This window comes from Dipodomys ordii, unplaced genomic scaffold (assembly GCF_000151885.1).
Source record: "Dipodomys ordii isolate 6190 unplaced genomic scaffold, Dord_2.0 Scaffold1, whole genome shotgun sequence".
Lineage (NCBI taxonomy): Eukaryota > Metazoa > Chordata > Mammalia > Rodentia > Heteromyidae > Dipodomys > Dipodomys ordii.
Window position 1 is genome coordinate 1,747,765 of NW_012267217.1, and position 21,092 is coordinate 1,768,856.

Genomic DNA, 21,092 nt, shown 5'->3' on the forward strand with positions numbered 1-21,092 from the left:
AAATCATCACCAAATACAGTATAATTTAGATTTTAGGAAAGAAAGACATTTGTTTTTAAGCTTGAGAAGTAGGCATATCTTTTAAAATGTGCAGACTTCCTACTTGTTAATATAGGATTCTAAGATAGAATCCTATGTTATGTATGATTATGTATTAGGGAGGGGACTTTAGGGACCACTTATTTTACATAATAATTTTTATTAAATTCTGTTGGATTTTTTCTATGTACATTTTCTTACCCTTCTCCCTCTCTCATTCCTTTTCCTTCTCTTTAAAAAAAACAAACACGTAAGTTCTATGATAATCATCAGTATATGCATAGACTCAGTATATATTGATGGGATCCGAATGTTCAAAATCCCAACAGCTTATATATGTTTGGGAAAACACTGAATATGTCCGTTTTAATTTTTTTAGAATGTAACTAAGTTATCTGTGAAGGACAGGTTGGGTTTTGTATCAAAGCCATCTGTTTCAGCAACTGAAAAGGTAAGAAGAATAGCATGATGTGTTTGTCTTGGCTTTGTAAATGTTTTCAGGTGGCATCTTATTTTTTTTTTCATAGCTCCAAAATTCTGCTTCTTAATTGTATCTGTAGCTCTTATTTTACCTTTTGCTTTTACATTCACTGAAAAAGAAAAATGTTCCTACCTTTATTTTTTGCTTCAGCATTTTAATACTTGCCTCTGTTTCTGTGTCCTCCATTTTGTTTTTTCCTTTGCATTTATTGTCTTTAGGGACATTGCACATTATTAGTTTGGGGACTCTGGCAGCCCTCAAAGAAAGAGCCATGAACTAGGAATTTTGCCTGAGCTTGATCTCTGGTTCTCACCTTACTAACTGCATGATATTGCACTATACTCTTAACCTTTCTGAATCTTTTAACTCATCCATAAAGTGGTATTGGTAATATTTGTCTTCAGCATGGGGTTTTGTGAATATTAAATGAAATAAAAATCATTGATTTAAAAATATTCTGTAAATGGGAATGATGATATAGTAAGTTTGAAATTTATTACTAACAAATGTTTATGTGGCCTAATTATTTTTTTAGTGAAGGGATAACTGTGTTACTATGTTAATAGTATTTATGGTTCTGTCTCCTTTGTGCTTAGGTATGAGTGAATGCCCTGATCTTTAGTTTGATATGAGGTGTGTGAATCACAGATTATTGGAACTGATAATCAAACTGGTTGCAAGACCAGACTGCAGTGTGTTTCTAGCCCATGGCTCTTTCCATTTTGATAAGACTATAAAGAAAATTCATGTTGAAAGTAAAACAAAAACATCCAGTGAGATTGCTAACCTGTTATCATCAGTCTTTCCCTTCAATATACTGTTTCCTTTGTTTATTTTCTTAAATTAGGTGCTCACAGAAATTTGAAACTGAACCTCATTCTGTATGTACCTCAGACTCTTCTTAGACTTCTTTTGTTATTTTAGGCATAGCAGTCCTTAAGTGACTTATTTTTCATAGAAATTAGAACGTCTCCTAATCCCAGCTCTGGAAGTGATTTTCTAAGAAGTATAAATGTATAAACCTGAGAGCCCTGCACTTGTTTTCTGTTTTCTCTATCCCACCTTCAGTGGGTAATGTTAATTTGTTCTTTTAAACTTGGAGTTTCTTAGAGAAATTACTTTGTATATTCATATCTTTATAGACACCTTAGTTGTGATTCTTTTACTTTTGCTCTCATCTTTGTATGTTGGAGAGTATTTTCTACTTATTATTCCCTTTACTGTCTTACTTTTCTATTTTGAGGGTGGCAGGTTTCATAGAGTGCATATGTCTCTGTCTAATAGAGTTATAAAATTCCTCTGTCATCTCCCAGGAAACCCCACTATATTTCTCCATGAGATATCTCACTTCCTCTGAATTTTTGTGTGGCTTAGTCTATTTTACTATGTTTAATAATATTAAATACTAACTTTGCTCAGGTTTATTAGTTTTATTGACAAGTAATGGGAATAAAAGCAGGATAAGATCTACTCCATTTAACATACCATTGAGCAATTTTAAAAATATCTCCATACACATTTTGTTTGGGATCTTTTTTGGGGGGGCGTCCGATCGTGGGGCCTGAACTCTGGGCCTGGGCGCTGTCCCTCAGCTCTTCAGCTCAAGGCTAATGCTCTACCACTTGAGCCACAGCGCTACTTCCAGTTTTTTTCTTTTTGCTTATGTAGTGCTGAGGAATCAAATCCAGGGCCTCATGCATACAAGGCAAGTGCTCTACTACTGAGCCACCTTCCCAGCCCCTGGGATCTCTTTATATCAAGATTTGGACTCTGAAATTTGAAATCTGTACTAAATACTGCTTTTGCAAAATTTCCAGACTGTATTTTGAAACTTTTCATATTCTTAAAAGTCTGTTGTTTAGCTTTAAAATAAAATGCATACTAATTTGAAATTGCTAATATGTACTAATATATATTATACTGATACAGTAATTACTGAATTTTGTGAAAAGTCACTAATGGTAGCAGAGTATTTGTAGAAAAAAAATCACTTGATAATCTCTAAAGGAAAACAGTTATTTATAAGCATGGAACTTTTAGTCATCTTCAGAAAACATATTCATAGAATAACATTTTATATTTTCTTGTTCTTAAGTTGTTTCCCTTCATAATGAGTTTTGGTGCTGAAACTTTAAAGGAATTCTTGCACTTGGTAGGCAGATGTTCTTCCACTTGAGCTACACCCAGCCTTTTTCTTTTTCTTTTTTTTTGGGTCCGGTCGTGGGCCTGGGTGCTGTCCCTTAGCTCTTCAGCACAAGGCTAGCACTCTACCACTTGAACCACAGTGCCACTTCTAGCTTTTTTTCCCCGCTGCTTATGTGGTGCTGAGGAATCGAACTCAAGGCCTCATGCATGCAAAACAAGCGCTCTACCACTGAGCCACCTTCCCAGTCCCTACACCCAGCCTTTTTTACATTAGTTACTTTTCAATCAGGGTCTTGCATATTTGTCCATGGATGTCCATGGATTACAGGTACATGCTACCATGTCTGGCTTGTTTATTAATCTGTGGTCTCTTAACTTTTTTCCTGGAGCTTGTTGCAAACTGATTCTCTTCATCTCTGCCTCCAAAGTAGATGGGACTAGTGTGCCACAACATTCAGCCTGTTGTTTGTTTTTGTTTTTGTTTTGGATCCGGTCGTGGAGCCTGAACTCTGGGCCTATGCGCTGTCTCTCAGCTCTTCACCTCAAGGCTAGCGCTTTACCACTTGAGCCATAGCACCACTTCTGGCTTTTTCATTTTCTGCTTATGTGGTGCTGAGGAATCGAACCCAGGGCCTCATGCATGCAAGGCTGCGCTCTACCACTGAGCCACCTTCCCAGCCCCTGTTTTTGTTTTTTAGAGACAAATAATATTTTGCTAAAGCTACTCTAAATTCCAAGAAGGTTGATCGAATAACTAATTATTTCCTGTATGTCTACCATATCAATTTCTAATACTAAAGTTATGATAGAAAACTAGGCACTAGTGGCTCATGTTCATAATCTTAGCTAGGAGAACAAGATGATTGTGGGTTAAGGGCACCCAACAGCAAAATTTGAAAGACCATTTTTCAGCCCCTTGCTAGGCACAGAAATACACACCTCTGTCATCCCAAACTACATAGGAGCTAAGAATGGGAGGATTGCAGCTCCAGGGCAGGGGGAACAGCTTATGTGATGCTGAGAAATCGAACCCAGGGCCTCATGCATGCAAGGCAAGCGCTATACCACTGAGCCACCTTCCCAGCCCCAAGCACAAGTTCAAATATTTTCTTTCCTACTATTGATTTTAATTTTTTAATGTATTGCCCTCTGTCATAATTGTCATATGGATTTTATTTCTTATGAGAAAATAGGATTTGTTTAGAAGATTTGAGGAACTTTCTGGGAACTAAGTTATTATAGCAACAAATTTGTTAAGATCTTTCTATCTAGAGTCATTAATCCTTTTGTTTTAATTCCTTTGTTCCACTCATGTGGAAACTAAAAGCAGTGACATGATAGAAGCAGAGTAAAATGGTACTTCTTAGAAAAATAGGAAGTTAGAGAGACTTTGTTAAAGTATATAAAATTTCACTTAAATAGAAGAAATAAGTTCAAAAGATGGACAACACAATGAGTGTTTTTAATAAAGATTTATTATATCCTTAAAAACTTCTGTGAGTGATTTTGAGTGTTTATACTGTAAAGATACAAAGGAATGCAAATATTAACTAAATTTAGCCAGCCATGGGCATATATTATGCATAATAAATGTATATGACTTTGATTAATAATAGTAAAAAAGTATATTACTTTTGATTACATAATAATATGTATGACTTGTTAACTAATAAAAAAGTCAGTTAATGAAAGGTGTGATCAACTAAGTTCATCTTAAAATACTAAATCCTGTTCTCACCAGAATTTTTGGTTAAGCAAGCGTGGAATAGAATATATCTCTTGTTTAAAGAGTATATCATAAACAATCATATTTCCTGAGTAGGTAATTGTTTACTTAACATAAGAACTTAGCAGAAACTAATTATATTAATAAGCTTTCTATATTTGACTCTCCAGATACTTTTTTATTGCCTAGGAAAATTTACAAAAAATAAATTTACAATTACTTAATAAAAATTTAGAGGCACTTCAGGCTGTGACTGCATTTCCATGTTTTTTGTTGTGTGTGTGTTTTATTTATTTTTGGTCGTGGGGCTTGAATTTAGGGCTTAGGCACTATCCCTGTGCTCTTAAGCTCAAGGCGAACGCTCTACCGCTTGAGCCACACCACCAATTCAGGTTTTCTGGTGGTAAATTGGAGACAGAGTCTCACGGACTTTTCTGCCTGGGATGGCTTTGAACCGTGATCCTCAGATCTCAGCCTCCTCAGTAGCTAGGATTACAGGCGTGAGCCACTGATGCCCAGCTTCCATGTTTAATTCCAGTCTGGACACTAAGTATTTAAAAGTGAAGCTTAGATAACTTAATTTGATCTTTAGTAGTACTTAATTTTTTTTTTTGTCGGTCATGGGGCTTGAACTCTGGGTTTGGGCGCTGTCCCTCAGCTCTTCAGCTCAAGGTGAGCACTCTACCACTTGAGCTACAGCACCACTTAGTACTTAATTTTTAAGAGTATTGGTTTTTCTTCTGTTCTTATCCATGGTGGGGAAAGGCCCTGTTTTTTTCTTTATATTAATAATAGTTTAGCTGGTTATATTTCACACAGGAAATAGAGGTGCTAGACAAAGGGGATTGATTTTTGACTTGCCAAGAGGTAATAATGATAGATATTTTATTAACATAGTTCATACTTTTCAGTTTATCTTCTGAGTTAAATGCACTTTTTTTAAAAACTAAAACAGTTTACAACAACTCAGGCATGAATGTCTTAAATTCCAGTGAAATGAAGCATATTTGATTAAATTTGTTACTTGGTTGCATTAAATAATCTGCAAAACTGGGCACAGTGTCTCAAACTTGTAATTCTAGCTGCTTAGGATTCAGATACGGGGCCATTGCAATTTTAGCCTGGGCAAAACTTTACAAGACTCCATCTTAACCAGTGGTTGAGCATGGTTGTCTCTTATTCTAGTTGCTGGGGAAGGACAGCTGCTAAGGTAAGCACAGTTGCTGAATGCAGTGGTGCGTGCTTGTCAGCTTTAGCACATGGGGAAGCAGTAGGAGAGAGGATCTTAGCCCAGACCTGCCTGGACATAAAGTAGAACCCTACTTTGAAAATAAGAAATGCAGAAAAGCCTGCAGGTATATCTCAAAGAGGTAGAGTATCTGCATAGTAAGCATGAGTCCCTGGAATTCAGTCCTCAGTCTTGCTCCCCCGAAGAAAAAAAATCCACGTACAAAAGTAGAAATAGAAACTTCTTACTTTGCTAGGGATTATCTGGAATGTCTGATCCACTAATAATAAACTTACTGTTGAGATGCTGAGATACTGAATACCTTGCTTCTGCCAAGATAAGAAATGAGAAAGATGTCCACTATCATCATATTTTTCCAGTTTTGTACTCTAGGTCTAACCAGTAAAATAAGAAAATAAATCACATAAAGATTAGAAAGAAAGAAGCCAGAAGGGCATAATGGCTCACTTGGGAACCTGAGAGAAGATTGTCAGTTTGAGACTAGTCTGGGCTATTTAGTGAGACTCTGACCCAAAGGATAAAAATGCAATGAAAGAGAAAACATTACTCTTTATTCATAGATGATACAATTTTCTATATAAAAAATTCCAAAGAATTGATAAACAGTTGAAATTTCTAGATGCAAACACAGTTAGGTCACTAGAAGTCAGTTGTAAAAATTACAGCCCATACAGAAACCCATTTAAAACAGAAAAGGCTACTTTTGTAGAAAAGCTATTGCTGCTAATGTTTTGACAGTTTTCTTAGGAATTTTAGCATCTTCTGTTGAATCTATTGCTCCCTTCCCTGGTTTCATTTTTAATAAAATGTAGTGTTTCTTGGTTTTTGTTTTCTTTTTTTCATTTAATTATTTATATTATTTATTTTTTTATTGTGAAAATACTGTACAGAGGGGTTACAATTACACAGGCAAGGTAAAGAGAACATTTCTTATCAAGCATTGTTGCTTCCTCCTTTGTTTCCCCTTCCCATCTCCCCCCCCCAAAAAAAAATGCTGTAAAGTTTGGTTTTGTTTTCTTTCAGTGTTGGGAATCAAACCTAGGGCTCTTTAGTTGCTAGGAAAGCACTGTACCTGAGCAATATCCCCAATCCTATGTGTGTGTACAGTCATTGGACTTGAACTTAGGGCACTGTTCCTGAGCTCTTTTGCTCAAGGGTAGTGCTCTACCACTTTGAGCCACAGCTCTACTTCCTGTTTTTAGGTGGTTGATTAGAGATAGAAGTCTCATGGCCTTTCCTGACTGGCTTTGAACCATGATCTTCCTGAGTATCTAGGATTATAGTTTTGAGCTACCAGTGCCTGGACGAACCCTTAGTTTCTTAAGGTCTTGACATAGTCCAGCCTGTCCTCAAACTTGTCACCTTACTTTTAAAGTAGGGGAATATAAAGAGTAATAGAATATTTTAAAGTCCTTGCGATTGAAGCTTTATGAAATACATTATTATGTGTCCTATTTTTACAGAAGGAAGTTTCTGGATGAAACAAGGGAGCTACTTTTAGGAATAAAGGAGTCTTTTCATTCTTGTCAGATAGTTTGATTCACTTTGAGCCAGCACTCTTTATAATTTGATATTAGAAATTAGGGTACTTGAAAAGAAACACTTGTTCACTGAAGTTTGACAATCAATATTTAAAAGTGTTTACTTGGGTTCTTTGCTCCCTAGGTTTCCTCACTGACTTGATTGTCTTCTTAATAAACATTTAAAAATGGAAAATACAGTTCTGATAATCACTAATTCCAATTTATTTGAGCATAGAAATCTTTTTGTCTACAACTTTTAATTTATTGAATTCTCATTGGTAAAACAGTACACTCATTTGTACTGTACTCATCTTATATTCCTCTTAGTAAGTTATTGTCTTGTTTTTTTTTAAATAATTTCCTATCTTGTATAATCATATAGTTTGGTATTTTGTTGTGTCATAAGGTAATATAGAGGAAATGTCTTTTCCAGAATGACTGAGAATGGTGACTGAGATTAGACTATGTTTGCCCTTTTTTTTTTTTTGGACTGTCTTGGGTCTTGAACTTGGGCCCTTGCATTGCCCCAGAGCTTGTTTGCTAGAGGCTAGTAATTACCACTTGAGCCACAGCTCCATTTTCTGGCTTTTTTGGGGGAGTAGCTCAAGATAAGAGTCTCATAGACTTTCCTGCCCAGCCTGCCTTTGAACCACAACCTTGAGATCTCAGGTCCCTGAATAGCTAGGATTGCAGGATTGAGCCACTGCAATCTGGCTGTTTTGTTTACTCCATTTTTAAATGCATATAACTATTTCCTTCTTATTTAGTGATACCTGAGTATTAGTTTTTATCATTGAAGAAAAAGATCTTCAATTTCAGCACATATCAAGTATTACTAAAAACCTTTACATTTTAAACATTCTGTTATATAGAATTAATACAAGTTTTCTAGGTTTTTATTTCGTTTAAAAGCTAAGACATTATTGCATACTTAGAACAATGGTAAATTGCCTAAACTTTGCATTATACTTTAATTTTGTGATGAAAGATTAGAAAATGGTCTCCAGATTACTACTTGTGATATATTCAGATTTTTTTAGTAGCAACAGCATAGGGTCATTTTTCTTACTGATACTTGTCCATCTTAGTAGTTGGATTTAACCTGTTGTAAGTCACGAACTTCTTTAACACTTTAGAAGGAGTATTTTTTCATCTGGATTATTAAAGTTCACAGACATGATTTGCTTTCATGTCTTGATGTTATAATGTATGTTGATTTCCATAAAGAGATTCCCTAGCAGTTTTCTAAGAATTACAGTTCACTGGAACTTAAGAGTGCTTTGTTTTAGAAGGTAATAAGCAGCCTCTAGCAATTTATTGTCTTGAATTAATCCTTGTGTAGAAAAGGTTGTTCCACTTTAACCTATAATAGTTCCAGCTTTGTGTAGTATGAACAGTGCTTTTGATTATCTGCTATGTAACCTGACATTTTGTAGATAATGAAGATACAGATGTGACAAGTAAAAAAAGGAATCTTTGCTTTCAAGGAAAGAATATTTGGGTTTGTACTTTAGACAAATCAAATCACAACTATTAACTTTATTGGTAAGCATATCAAGGCTTAAAAAGGTGCTTGTCCTGTAGTCTTATAGTTACGTGGTTGTCAAGACTTAGGTATAGGGAGCACAAAAAGAAGAAAAACATACTTTTTCCCCACGGCCTTACAATGTAGACATAGAGCAAGATGCGTAACTAACATATCATCAGGTTATTTTTACATGATAGCTAAAAAAAACATTTTATTGAAGGACCTAGGTAGAAGGTAGAAATGATGATGGATGTTTTGATTGTGTTAATACTGAGCTGGGTTGAAGAGAGTAAGGTCACTTCAAGCATAGAGAGCATGGCTAGTAAAGAAAGAGTTCTGCATTTTCTTTCAGAACTACAGATTAAATTTCAGAACTATCATATTAAATTACTTAACGCATTTTTATCCTGTGCCATGCTCTTGTATGTGACATTTGCTTTAGTCATAGAGACCTTAAGAAGTTTATGTATTTAGAAACCAGGGTTTTCTGAGTGGTATGGAAATAGCAGTAGCTTCTTTTGTTTGTTTTGTTGATGTGGCATTTATGCACTTTTTTTTTTCCTAAAGGTATTTGCTAATTGGAAAAAATTTTCATTTTAGGGCATATTCTTTTAAACCCTTTCAAATCGTGAGGTATGATTTAGTTATGAATATGTAGTGAATTTAGTTCAACATGGTGGATTTTGACAAAAGTACCTATGAAATTTCACAGGAAATAGGACTTAAGAAATTATGAATGGTTGTTACATTTTTTAAGAAATTGAATTTATTTTGGTAGGTGTTGTCTACATCTACTGGCCTAACAAAAACAGTGTATAATCCAGCTGCTTTGAAGGCTGCACAAAAAACCTTACTTGTTACCTCTCCTGCAGCTGATACTAATGAAGCACAGAAAAAAAAACAGGTAAGTATAATAAAGAACATACTATAAATGTTCATATAGGAAAGCTTGTCTTAAAGTGCTTATCACAAAATGAGACTAAAAGAAGGCATATATTGATACTCAACTTGTATCTTCTGAACTATAACTGTTACTCTTTTTCTTTGGAAGGTTTCCTTTGTTGATCTTGAAAACTTGCAAACTACATTTTTGATCCTTGGTAATCATTCTCTAATGATATTTTTGAATCTTGATTCAGGAGGCCCTGAAACTTCAGCAGGATGTAAGGAAAAGGAAGCAAGAAATTTTAGAAAAGCACATTGAAACACAGAAGGTAAAATATTAAAATTTGATTTGGCAAAATATCTTTATTAGCTGTTACTTTAGTAATATTCACCCGGTACTATTTGGCCATTCCTTAAAAACAGATTTAATGTAATTGGTAATTGTGGTAATTGGTAATGATAAAGCATATACAATTACATTTTGTCATCAGTACTGTTGTATGATCGATATAATGTAATAGGGATGAAGATTATATATTAAATGAAATTATGGTTGTTATGAAGTGAAAATGAGATAGTGTTCATTCAACTATGATGCTACTAATAGTTAATAATGAAGTAGGATTCTTTTTTCAGTATTCATAGGTACTTTCATTGTACATGGAATTCTTTAATGTTCATTCATTGTCTGAGAACCCTCTAGTCCTTTGTTGTCTGATACTGTAATCACATCTGTTAAGTATGTGGAATGTGCCGAGTCCAAGATGAGATATAAGTGTAAAGAACATATCACATTTCAAAGACATGATATAAAGGGAGAAAAAGTGAAAATTTTATTGGATGTAGTATTTTGGATGCATTATGTTGAATAAATGATAGAATTTCTTTTATGGCAATATTGCTCTGCTTTATGACCTTTAATCGGAGTGATATGTTGATTATGTCTACATTTGGCTAGTGAACACCTATAATCTCAGCACTTGGGTGCTAAAAGCAGTTGGATTGAAAAGTTAGGCCAGTTTTGTCTCTAAAAATAGAAAAGGGGAGGGAAGGAGGAACAAAACCCTGTAGAAATGTTTATTCCAGTTTGCATATACTTAATAAGGAGAAATCACAGTGCTTTACATCAGAATAGAAGCTTATTTTATTTCAGGAAACCTGTAAAACTGTATGGTTTTTTCAGTTCCCTATTAGTTCAATTATCATCTTTTTTCCTGTTTATACTGGAATATTCTCAGGCTAACCAATTACTATTCCCTATGACAAAGAAAGTAACCATTCATTTCCAATACCTTGTTATATGAAAGGAGCCTAAAACTTTAGTCCTGTTTGGTTGCAACTTCATTAGAGGAAATATTTGAGGCATGAGTAATACCAGAAAATGCATTGAAAAGCAAAAATTTTGATACTTCAAACAAAAAACTTTTCAGGGATTGAGTTTAACATCTTCTAACTATATCTTAATTTAAGCCTTCCTATCAGTTCATTTTTTTAAGGAACTTTACTAGTATTTTGCTATCTTGGAGCCACATTAGTGAAGTATATGTAAGAAGATTATAGTCCAATTCTAGGCTCGTAAAAATGTGAGACCTTGTCCGAAAAACAACTAAAAAACCCTAGCTTAGCAAGTGTGAGGCCCTGAGTTCAAACCCCAATATCCACATGTGACTAACGTACTACCACCAAATCTGGTATTAGCTATCCTTGTATACTTATTGGTTGTTGCTTTTATTGTGAATATATAAACTAAAAATAGTATTACCTGCATACTTATTTTCTTGTTTTTGCTTTGTTAATAATAATGGAGGTGTCTTAACTTTTTTTAAAAATTTGACAGATGTTAATTTCAAAACTAGAAAAAAACAAAGCAATGAAATCTGAAGATAAAGCAGAAATAATGAAAACTTTAGAAGTTTTGACTAAAAATATTACCAAATTGAAAGATGAAGTTAAATCTACTTCTCCTGGACGCTGTCTCCCCAAAAGTATAAAAACTAAGACTCAGGTACTTTCATTTTATTTTATTTTACATTTCATTTTATTCATAGAACTACTTATTAAAGAATATTAAGCACTAATTTCAAGGTTCAGTTTTACAGTTAGTTTATTTTCCTTTTTTCAAAAATCTGACTATTTTAATTCTACTTTGAAGCTACAATTGGCAAGCCAATAATAGGAAAATAATTATGGCTACCATAAGGATGTTTTGATTTAAGAATTTTGTTTGACCAAGAAATATGAGCTTTTTATTGTACCAGTTGGTGATATAAAAGCTTAATGACAGTAAAATTCTAGAGTATCACTATATGGAATTATTAGATTAGAAATGGTTAAATGTAGATTTGAGATAGTAGCAAACTAAAATAGTATGTTATACAATATTTATATTGATGTGTGTGTATATATATGAGAGACTTCATTGTATTCCAATATCACATGGTTTCTCTTTTTTTCCTATTCCATATTATATGTATTTCCATAAGGATAGCTTGTTCCTATAATATCAAATCTTCATTGAACAGACATATAATCCATTCAAAATAATATCAAAATTGGTATAAAAATAATAGCTACTTCTCACAGCTAAATATAAAAATATACTTTTTTTGTTTTTTTTTTACAAATTCAATATATTCTACTAAAGGAGTATAATCAGAACTTTATGGAGTCTGGTTGGGTTCTCCCCCCCCCCCCCCCCCCCCCCCGTGCCCATGATATGCTATGGTTTTAACTTTACAAAATTATTTCTGCTGCTTCTTGTATTCAGATTTGAATCCTTTCCCTTTAGCCCAAGTTCTTGTTGATTTACTTAATTTTTTTTAATAACTAAAACATTTACACGTTTCAAAGCCAAATGATACAGTAAGGGGTACTTAGAAGGTCTCTCTTGAGATTTTATTTAGTCCTTGACACTATTCCTTCTTGAGTCTCTCAGGCAATAAGCACCATTAGGTTCTGGTCAACTGGTCTAGTGTGTGTGTGTGTGAGAGAGAGAGAGAGAGAGAGGTGATATATGTATATACACTTAAGACATACAGGTATGTATTCTACACATAAATACATCTATATATTGTTAGCAGGTTGGGTTTTAGTTTTCTTTCTACAGTTATCTTTTGAAATTACTACTTCTGTCTGTAGACATACCTGCTCTACAGAAAATGTATTATACTGAAATCAGTGCAAGATGCAACAAGTTAAACTCTTGAAATATCAGAGTTAGTTGATAGTTAGACTAGCATAATAGTTTTGGAGATAGGGAAGAAATGTGACCAGGCAAAGTGACACATGTGTATATTATCAGCTCTTGGGAAGCTGAGGCAGATTCATGAACTAAAGGCCATCTTGACCTACACAGGAAGATTTGTGACCCCCCACCCCCCATTCCCCAAAAAAAGGCTGGGAAGGGGAATGTATGGAAAGAGAGAATGTCATTGTTCCTTGTAATTTTTTAAAATATAAATTCAAGATATTAATTACTACATGAAATATAACTTTTTGTTTTAAGATGCAGAAAGAATTACTTGACACAGAACTGGATTTATATAAGAAGATGCAGGCTGGAGAAGAAGTCACTGAACTTAGAAGAAAATATACAGAATTACAGCTGGAAGTATGTTCCATCCAAGCAACACAGTATTTTTACAAGAACCAGATGTAGTGATAGTTGCTAACTTAAAAATGTATAGTCTTTGTTCTCATCAGCAGTTGTTGACTGCCATACTCAAAGGAGGTTTAGGATTGTGGAAAGAAGTTAAAAGAAGTTTTAGAACCACAAGAGAAAATACTATTTAATCAGAAAAGACAGTAGTTCTACCTATATATTCAGGTGTCTTCATTTCTAGCGAATTTTATTTTATTTTTGTTTTTGATATCTCTTTCTCCCTAAGACTAAAAAAAACATTCTTATGGAGATAGTCTTTGCATATACAGTCCTATTATTTCGAGTTACTAAAAAGATCACTTTCAGTTGTAGACTTACAGTGAAAAACCTGCTTACCCTAGTTTTGCCTATAGATGGTGCTGTCGATATTTTTAACAAGAAAATGAACTACCTTCATATAAGGTTATTTATATGAGAAACTTGAAGCAAAGTTGTTTTCTAAGACATGAACATTTTTAGTATTTAGCTAAAATGATTAAAAATTTGTATTTTATTGTAAAACATGAAGACCTAGTATTGTAAATAAAATAGGTACATGTCCATATTTATCATTGTTATAACAATTTAATTTTTTGTTTTAGATTGTGTTGCTTAATCTGAGTATTTTTTTCCCCTGCAATGCAGTACATCAATTGAGTATTGCCATTCAGGTATTAAATTTCATGGCTAAGTGGGCTACCTTATCTACTCTGAGATTTGGGAGATTATAAGATGTTGTCTTAAACTTGAATATATTTGCATTCTCTAGAACTTAATCTGATTACACGTGTGTCATATCCAGAAAATAAGTTTTAAAATAAGAATAAGATTTCTTTTATGTTAATACAGAAATTACGTTATTCTGGAGATTCCGTGCTAGTGTTGGTAGCATGAAAAACAGTATTTTCAAAATTCTGGCCTATAAGTTTAGTAAATAAATAATAGTATTACCAGAATTCTTTATCTGTCCATGTTTTTCTTTTTTAATAAGTGAAATAAATACAATAATATTTTCTTTTTCTTTTTTAACAGAAAAACTTGTTTCCATTTCCTGGCATTCATTTAGATAAACACGATTTTAAATGTTTAGAGGCATAGAGGCATGGTGCCTTTGGATTCTTTCCCTAAAAGTATTCTTTAGTCCTACTGTGTGTGAATGCCTAGAATCCTGTATAATTTATCATGTCCCAGTGGATTATAGGTGTAGCTTCCACATGTGAGAAAAAATATGCACTATTTGTCACTCTGAGCCTGGCTGGCTTCACTAAACATGATTTGTTCTAGGTCCATTTTCCAACTTTTATGATGAATTCATTTTGTTTTGCAGTCAATACTAATATATGAAATACTACAATATCTCCATAATGTGCTTACTTACTGTAGTAATGCATTCCATTAGATGTTAGTAGAAATTAGTGAACAAAGATTGTGTGGTCAAATACATTTGGAAAAGTTAGGCCAAGCACAATTTTGACTGTAGGGTTTTTTGGTAGGATTTAATTTGTGAGCCTCCTAAGTTATATATTAAACATTCAGGATTGCTTAAACTGAAATTTTAGACATTAATATTCTCCAATATACCTTTGTATATCCAATCATTAACTTTTGGCCTTTTAAATGATTTGTTAACTACTTATTTTTTATATTGACCAATGAAAACTTGTGAGTACAGCATGATGTTCTGAAATATGTTCACATTGTGAAGCAGTTAAATCAAATTAATCTATCTTTTCACCTATTTTGTAGAGAAAATAGAATATGTAAAACTTTTTTGAATAATTTCCTAGTACTGTCAAGAATGGTCATTTTAAGTTCTAATGTCCAGAACTTACCATCCTGTCTGAGTGTTTATACCCTTGAACTCAGCGTCTTCCCATTCTTACTGCCACAACTCTTTGTTTCTGCTGGTCCTGAAGTTTAAATTTAGGGACTGACCTTCTTTTGCTCAAGGCCACAGCTCCACTTTCATCTTTTGGTGCTTATCGGAGATATGAGTCTCATGTACTTTCCTGTCTAGCCTGGCTTTGAACTGGGGTCCTCAGCTCTCAGCCTCTTGAGTCACTAGGATCACAGATTTCACATATAAGTGAAATAATGCAGTGTTTGTCTTTCTGTACCTGTATTACATCTTACTTAGCATTCTAATTTTTATTTTGGTGATTGTTTTAACTAATGTTATAGGTCAGCTAAAATAATGTTAAGATTAGCTATATTGAGAGGAAACAACTAAAATGTTTACACTAGCAGAGATTTGACTGTTACACCTGCTTTTCTACTTAGATGTTATACTATCTCATCAATATAATATAGTGCTTATCTTGTTCTAAAAATCCATGTGTATAATTTCTCAGACCAAAACTATCAATAGATTATTTCCTTTCCATCAATGTCTATAAATCCAGTTGATTTATAAAGTTATATTTATTTTTTTACTTAGTCTAAGGCAGGGTGTTATGCTTGCTAGGCAGGAGTTGTAATGCTTGAGTCATGCTTTATCTGTTTTGCTCTGGTTATTTTTGTGGTAGTGTTTTGCTTTTTGCCTCTGCTGTACAGGACTGTGATCCTATTTTCAGGTTTTGCAGTGTCTGGGCCAATAGGCACACATTACCACATCCTGCTACTCACTCTTGCAAGTCTTTTTGCACAAGCTGGACTCAGACCATTATCCTCTCAGTTACAGTCATCCCTTACTATACCACGGTTCACTTATCACAGCTTCACTGCATCACAGGTTTAAAAACAAACAAAAAAACAGTGATCCCTCATCTATCATGGGAGTTATGTTCCAGAGGCCCCACTGATATGTGAAAATCCACTAAGTAGCAATAAGTGAACTGTGATATAGTCAGGGTCAATTATGTAATGCTACTTCACAGATTTTCACCTATCATGGGGGTCTCTGGAATGTAGCTCCTGCAATAGGTGAGGGATCACTGTACATCTTTGGAGTAGCTAGGATTACAGGCATTAACTACTAGTACATAGCCCTTACTAGTTTTAAATGTATTATGTATTAACTCTCAAATTGTGTGTGTGTGTGCATGTGCATGCCCATGTGCATGTGCATGTGTTTGTGCGTACATGTGCCAGTGAGCAGTCCCAGTGCTTTCACTGAGGACTTGGGCACTATCGTGTTAGGTGTCAGTTTATCCTATATTGGATTAATTATAATGGTTATTTACTGCAATTCTATTTAAACCTTTGAAATTTTTTCAAGGATGGGGAGCAGTATACTATAGGGTTTGAACGAAGCTCTTGCACTAGGCTAGGCTGGCTCTCTGTCCCTTGATCTATGCCTACCCCCCTTTCATTAGAGAGCTTTGAGATAAGAGTCTCTCTTCCTAATTTTGTATGCCTGAGCCATGAGTTTGGCTGTAGGCTTCCCATTGTTGCTGTGATTATAGGCTTATGCCACTGCCATGTCTGGCTTCCCTTTATTGCTGTGATCACAGGCATATGCCACTTCCTTGTCCAGCTTCCCTCTGTGGAGAATGGAGTCATAGGACTTTTATGCCTCAGCTGACCTGGAACTATGATTCTCTCAATCTTAGCCTCCCAAATAGCTTAGGATAACAAACACACTCTGCTTTGCCCAATTATGAATTAGAAACAAGTTTTACAAACTTTTTTGTCTGGCTGGCCTCAAACTGTACCCTCCTAATATCTGCTTTCAAGTAGCTAGAGTTGCTTCACTTTCTGAGTCGGTTTTCATTAATATAATTTAGAACTTTAGCTGCTTAATGCCTCTACCTTTACAACATGTGCTCATTAAATATTTTTATAATGAAGAATGTTACTGTATTCATACAGAGTGATAAGGTAGAATATAAATTAGTATACTACCTTCGTTCTATATGATAGTGATAAGTGATCAAATTAATGAGTTGAGAAAACTGTTCATGCAACAGACAAGAAAATGGAATATTTGAAAATTATAATTGGGAAAAATGCATTTATTTATATATGTATATCAGATTGTTGATGTCCATAGGTAAATAGTTTCAACGAGCCATTATGTTACATAACTTGTGCTAAAGACTTGGTTATTTTCAAAGCATATCTAAAATAGTCACTTTATCACTTAAACACATTAACTTTTACCTCGCCCTTTGGGCACCATTTTCCTTTGGGAGGCATATTATTAAAGTCACGAAAACTCAGAAGATAACACAATTGATTTAAACACAACTGAAGATAACAGCTAAGCTTCTTGGAATCATCTGACCTGCATAATGTGAATGCAGGTGTATTTTTTAAGTGGCCACTTCTTTTTTTTTATTCTTTTACTTACTTTTACTTATTTCTCTTTATTTTTACTTTTTGATGACACTTGGTCAAGACCATATATAGTAAGTTCATAAATAAGATAAATTTAGTATAGATACTATATATATATATATGTATATAATATATATACATATATATTTATACACACACAGACTTGCCGGTTTTTGTTGTTGTTTGTTTGTTTGTTTTCAGTCATTTCTGGAGCTTAAACTCAGGGCCTGAGTGCTGTCCTGAGGTTTTTTGCTCAAGGCTAGCACTTTACCACTTTGAGCCACAATGCCACTTCCAGTTTTTTGGTGGTTAATTGAATCTCACAGACTTTCCTGCCTGGTCTGGCCTGGAACCATGATGCACAGCCTCCTGAGTAGCTAGGATTACATGTGTAAGCCATCAAGACCCAGCTATTAACCTGACTTTTGAAGTAGGACTCAGTGGTAGAGTGCTTACCTTGCATGCATGAGGCCCTGGGTTCCATTCGAAGTAAGCCAACACCACATAAACAGAAAAAGCTGGAAGTGGCGTAGAGTGCTAGCCTTGAGCCGAGGAACAGTGCCCAGGCCCTGAGTTCAAGCCCCACAACCAACAAAAACAAAACAAAACCCAAGAAACAAATCTAGAGTTGCCTTGTTTGTGTGTGGATGTGTGTGTGTGTGGATGTGTGTGTGTGGATGTGTGTGTGTGTGCTTGTGTGTGTGCGTGTGCGTGCACGAACACTAGGTTTGTTTTTTGGAGTTTTTTTGTGTTGGGTCCTGATATCTTAGAGAACAACTTAATGGAAAAGGCAATTTGGTAATTTTAGAACCTTAAGTTATATGGTTACTAAATTCAGTAGCTACTTAAATTTGCTTTCATTTTAAGAACTAAAATCCCAATTTAAAATTGTATAAATTGCAGTTGACTTGAGTTAATATAGAACTACCCTGTGATCTGGCAGTTCCACTCCTGGTCATTTATCCGGTAGAACACAAACAAGATTACAGTAAAGTCATCATTAGCACAAGCATGTTCACACAGCAGTATTCACCATAGCCAAGATAGAGAATCAGCCCAGATGCCCCCTGAGTGCATGAATGGATCAAGAAAATGTGGTGTATATATACACAATGGAATTTTTCTCATCCAATAGGAAGAATGATCCTGTATCATTTATAAGGAAATGGAAAGTCTTGGAAAAAGTTATATTAAGTGAAGCAAACCAGACCAGAGAAACATATTGCTTGGTTTCCCTCATTTGTGGTTGGTAGAATGTATCTATACATCTGTAGGTAAACACCTTGAGTAGTATGCTAGTTGTTACAATGAATTAACTGGAGTATAATGGACTTCAATTGACAGCTCATATATAAATTTTTAGAAAGATTAGATCAAAGCCCAATAGAATAAGCACCAGGAAATGGGTACATGCAGGAGAGGGATTGGGTCAAAGGCAGAGGGGTAGACTAAGAAAGGGAGCAAGCAGGGGAAAATGCAGTCAAGAATTCAATTGTATATTCTACAAAATTAAGAAAATAAGAGGAAAGGGGGAGGGAGTGGGTTGAAGGGCGTGATACCAAGATGTATTTGTATATTGCATTGTTAAATGGCACCTCCTTTGTACATCTACATAAAGATATCAAAACATTTAAAAAAGATAGATTGAGGTATTCTCATCTAAAAATCTGAAATCCAAAGTCCTGAATTTTCAGATCATGTTCAACCACAAATTTCTGTGCATATAGACAAGAATATAAAATTCCAAACATCTGAAACTCCGTGGTCCTAGTTATTTTCAGGTAAAAGATATTCATTAGGTAGTTATACATTGTTTAACCTATGTGCCTGATATCTTCTAGGCTGCAAAACGAGGGATTCTTTCGTCTGGTCGAGGTAGAGGAATTCATCCAAGAGGTCGAGGTGCAGCTCATGGCCGAGGCAGGGGGCGAGGGCGAGGGCGAGGTGTGCCTGGACATGCTGTGGTGGATCACCGACCCAGGGCATTGGAGATTTCTGCGTTTACAGAGAGTGATAGAGAAGATCTTCTTCCTCATTTTGCGGTACTTTCTTCCTACCCAACAAGACAAACACCAATTGATAATCATGGTTCAGTTAATAGATTCAATAATTAAAGGGGAAATTATGAAATTGGAATGGATAACTCTGAACAAAGGGTTTGATTAACCATAAAACTATGAAATGTGAGCTATGGGATTTTTTTGTTGTTGTTTTAATTTGGTGGTACTGGAATTTGAACTCAAGGCCTTATACTTGCTAGGCAAGTGCTCTACCACTTGAGCTACTCTCTCCACTGCCACCCTAACCCTCTTGGTTTCAGTAATTTTTCAAATAGGGTCTCGCATTTTTTTTTTTTTTTTTTTTTGCCTGGGTGGGTCTCAAATCTCCATCCTCCTACTTAGGTATATGTACCACCATGAGCAACTCATTAAGTTTTGTGCCAGCCACCTTATATCCTCTTGATGTGCCTCCTAAGTAGCTGAGATTATAGATGTGAGTCACCAGGCCCTGTGAATTATAGTAACTTTTAGTTTATCTAGAAGAAATGTTATAATTTCTTAGTAGGCCTTCATATACTGTGAAAAGAATTGTTTAAATTTTGTTTCAGACTGCCATCTTTAATTTGGCAATTTCTGAAAAAAATTAACATGTTACACAGACAATCTATATTTTTAAAATCGTTACTTGTTCTAGCTAACCAAAATTTAAGACAACATTTTGATAATATGATAATTTGATAGTTACCTCCATAATTAATACAAGGGTATAAGTAGTCTATTTTATGATAGTAGGTTGCCTTATAAAAAAGGAAAAGAAGTTTCTATCCTGCTAATCTTTAATTAACTTGGGCTCCCAGGCATTCATTAGGCCTATTTGCAGAGATTATACCCACCTTAAATGCATCTTCATCTTAAATATTGCCATTTTTGCTAATATCCCAAAACTCAGTTACCAAGCATGTTTTTTTTCACTAAGCATTGTAGCAGTTTTTCTGGAGATAAGAAGGAAGTGGCCAGTTTTTTTTCCAAAGGAGCTTTTATATGTACTAGTTTACTACAATTGAGTTATGGTAAACTATAAAGGTAATTTATAAGCAAGTTCCATTTATTAGCCACTGTAAGTGCATTAGTACCACAAAGAAATGTCTTTGACAATAGCATGTAATAGGAGAAATAACAATAAAAGAATATTTAATGAAATAGATAAGGAGTGTAGATTTTAAAAGATGACAAGCTTGTAGATGGTACACAAATTTGTACCTTTTGAAAATTCAAATTCATGTTTAAAGCAGTTAGTAGATAATTGGTCAGAACATAAAGAAGTATTAAATGTTTAAGAAATAATTAAAATAATACTTAAGGAGATTAGTGTCCTGTGCTTTATGGATTTAAAGGGATAAAGAAATAGAGAAACTAGAAAGGAGATTGGGGAGAATCTAGTCCAGCTCTTCCCTGCTTTTCACCCCACTTCCACAAAGGAAAGGAGATGTAGATAACTTGAGTATCTTAAAAAGGTTACATAACTAATCAGAAAACTAGCAATAAATATGCTAAAATAATCCAAACAGACAAGGTAGGTTTATTATGGCTTTGTTTTG

At 34.5% G+C, this 21,092-nt stretch overlaps 1 protein-coding gene across 11 annotated transcripts in view; it reads left to right on the forward strand.

Annotated features, from left to right (window-relative positions):
• Positions 1-21,092, forward strand: part of Rbm26 (RNA binding motif protein 26) — a 70,624-nt gene that overhangs the window by 33,883 nt on the left and 15,649 nt on the right. For 7 of the 11 annotated variants that reach the window (XR_001174781.1, XR_001174784.1, XR_001174786.1 and 4 more), the window contains exons 14-19: positions 419-490; positions 9,470-9,595; positions 9,831-9,905; positions 11,414-11,581; positions 13,082-13,186; positions 19,336-19,536. Coding sequence is in view for 1 of the 11 variants with exons in the window: in XM_013010066.1 (XP_012865520.1) it covers positions 419-490; positions 9,470-9,595; positions 9,831-9,905; positions 11,414-11,581; positions 13,082-13,186; positions 19,336-19,536 (747 nt within the window). In the remaining 10 variants the exon portion in view is untranslated. The remainder of the gene's footprint in view (positions 1-418; positions 491-9,469; positions 9,596-9,830; positions 9,906-11,413; positions 11,582-13,081; positions 13,187-19,335; positions 19,537-21,092) is intronic. The other 4 variants (XR_001174793.1, XR_001174795.1, XR_001174797.1 and 1 more) reach the window with 2 other exon arrangements.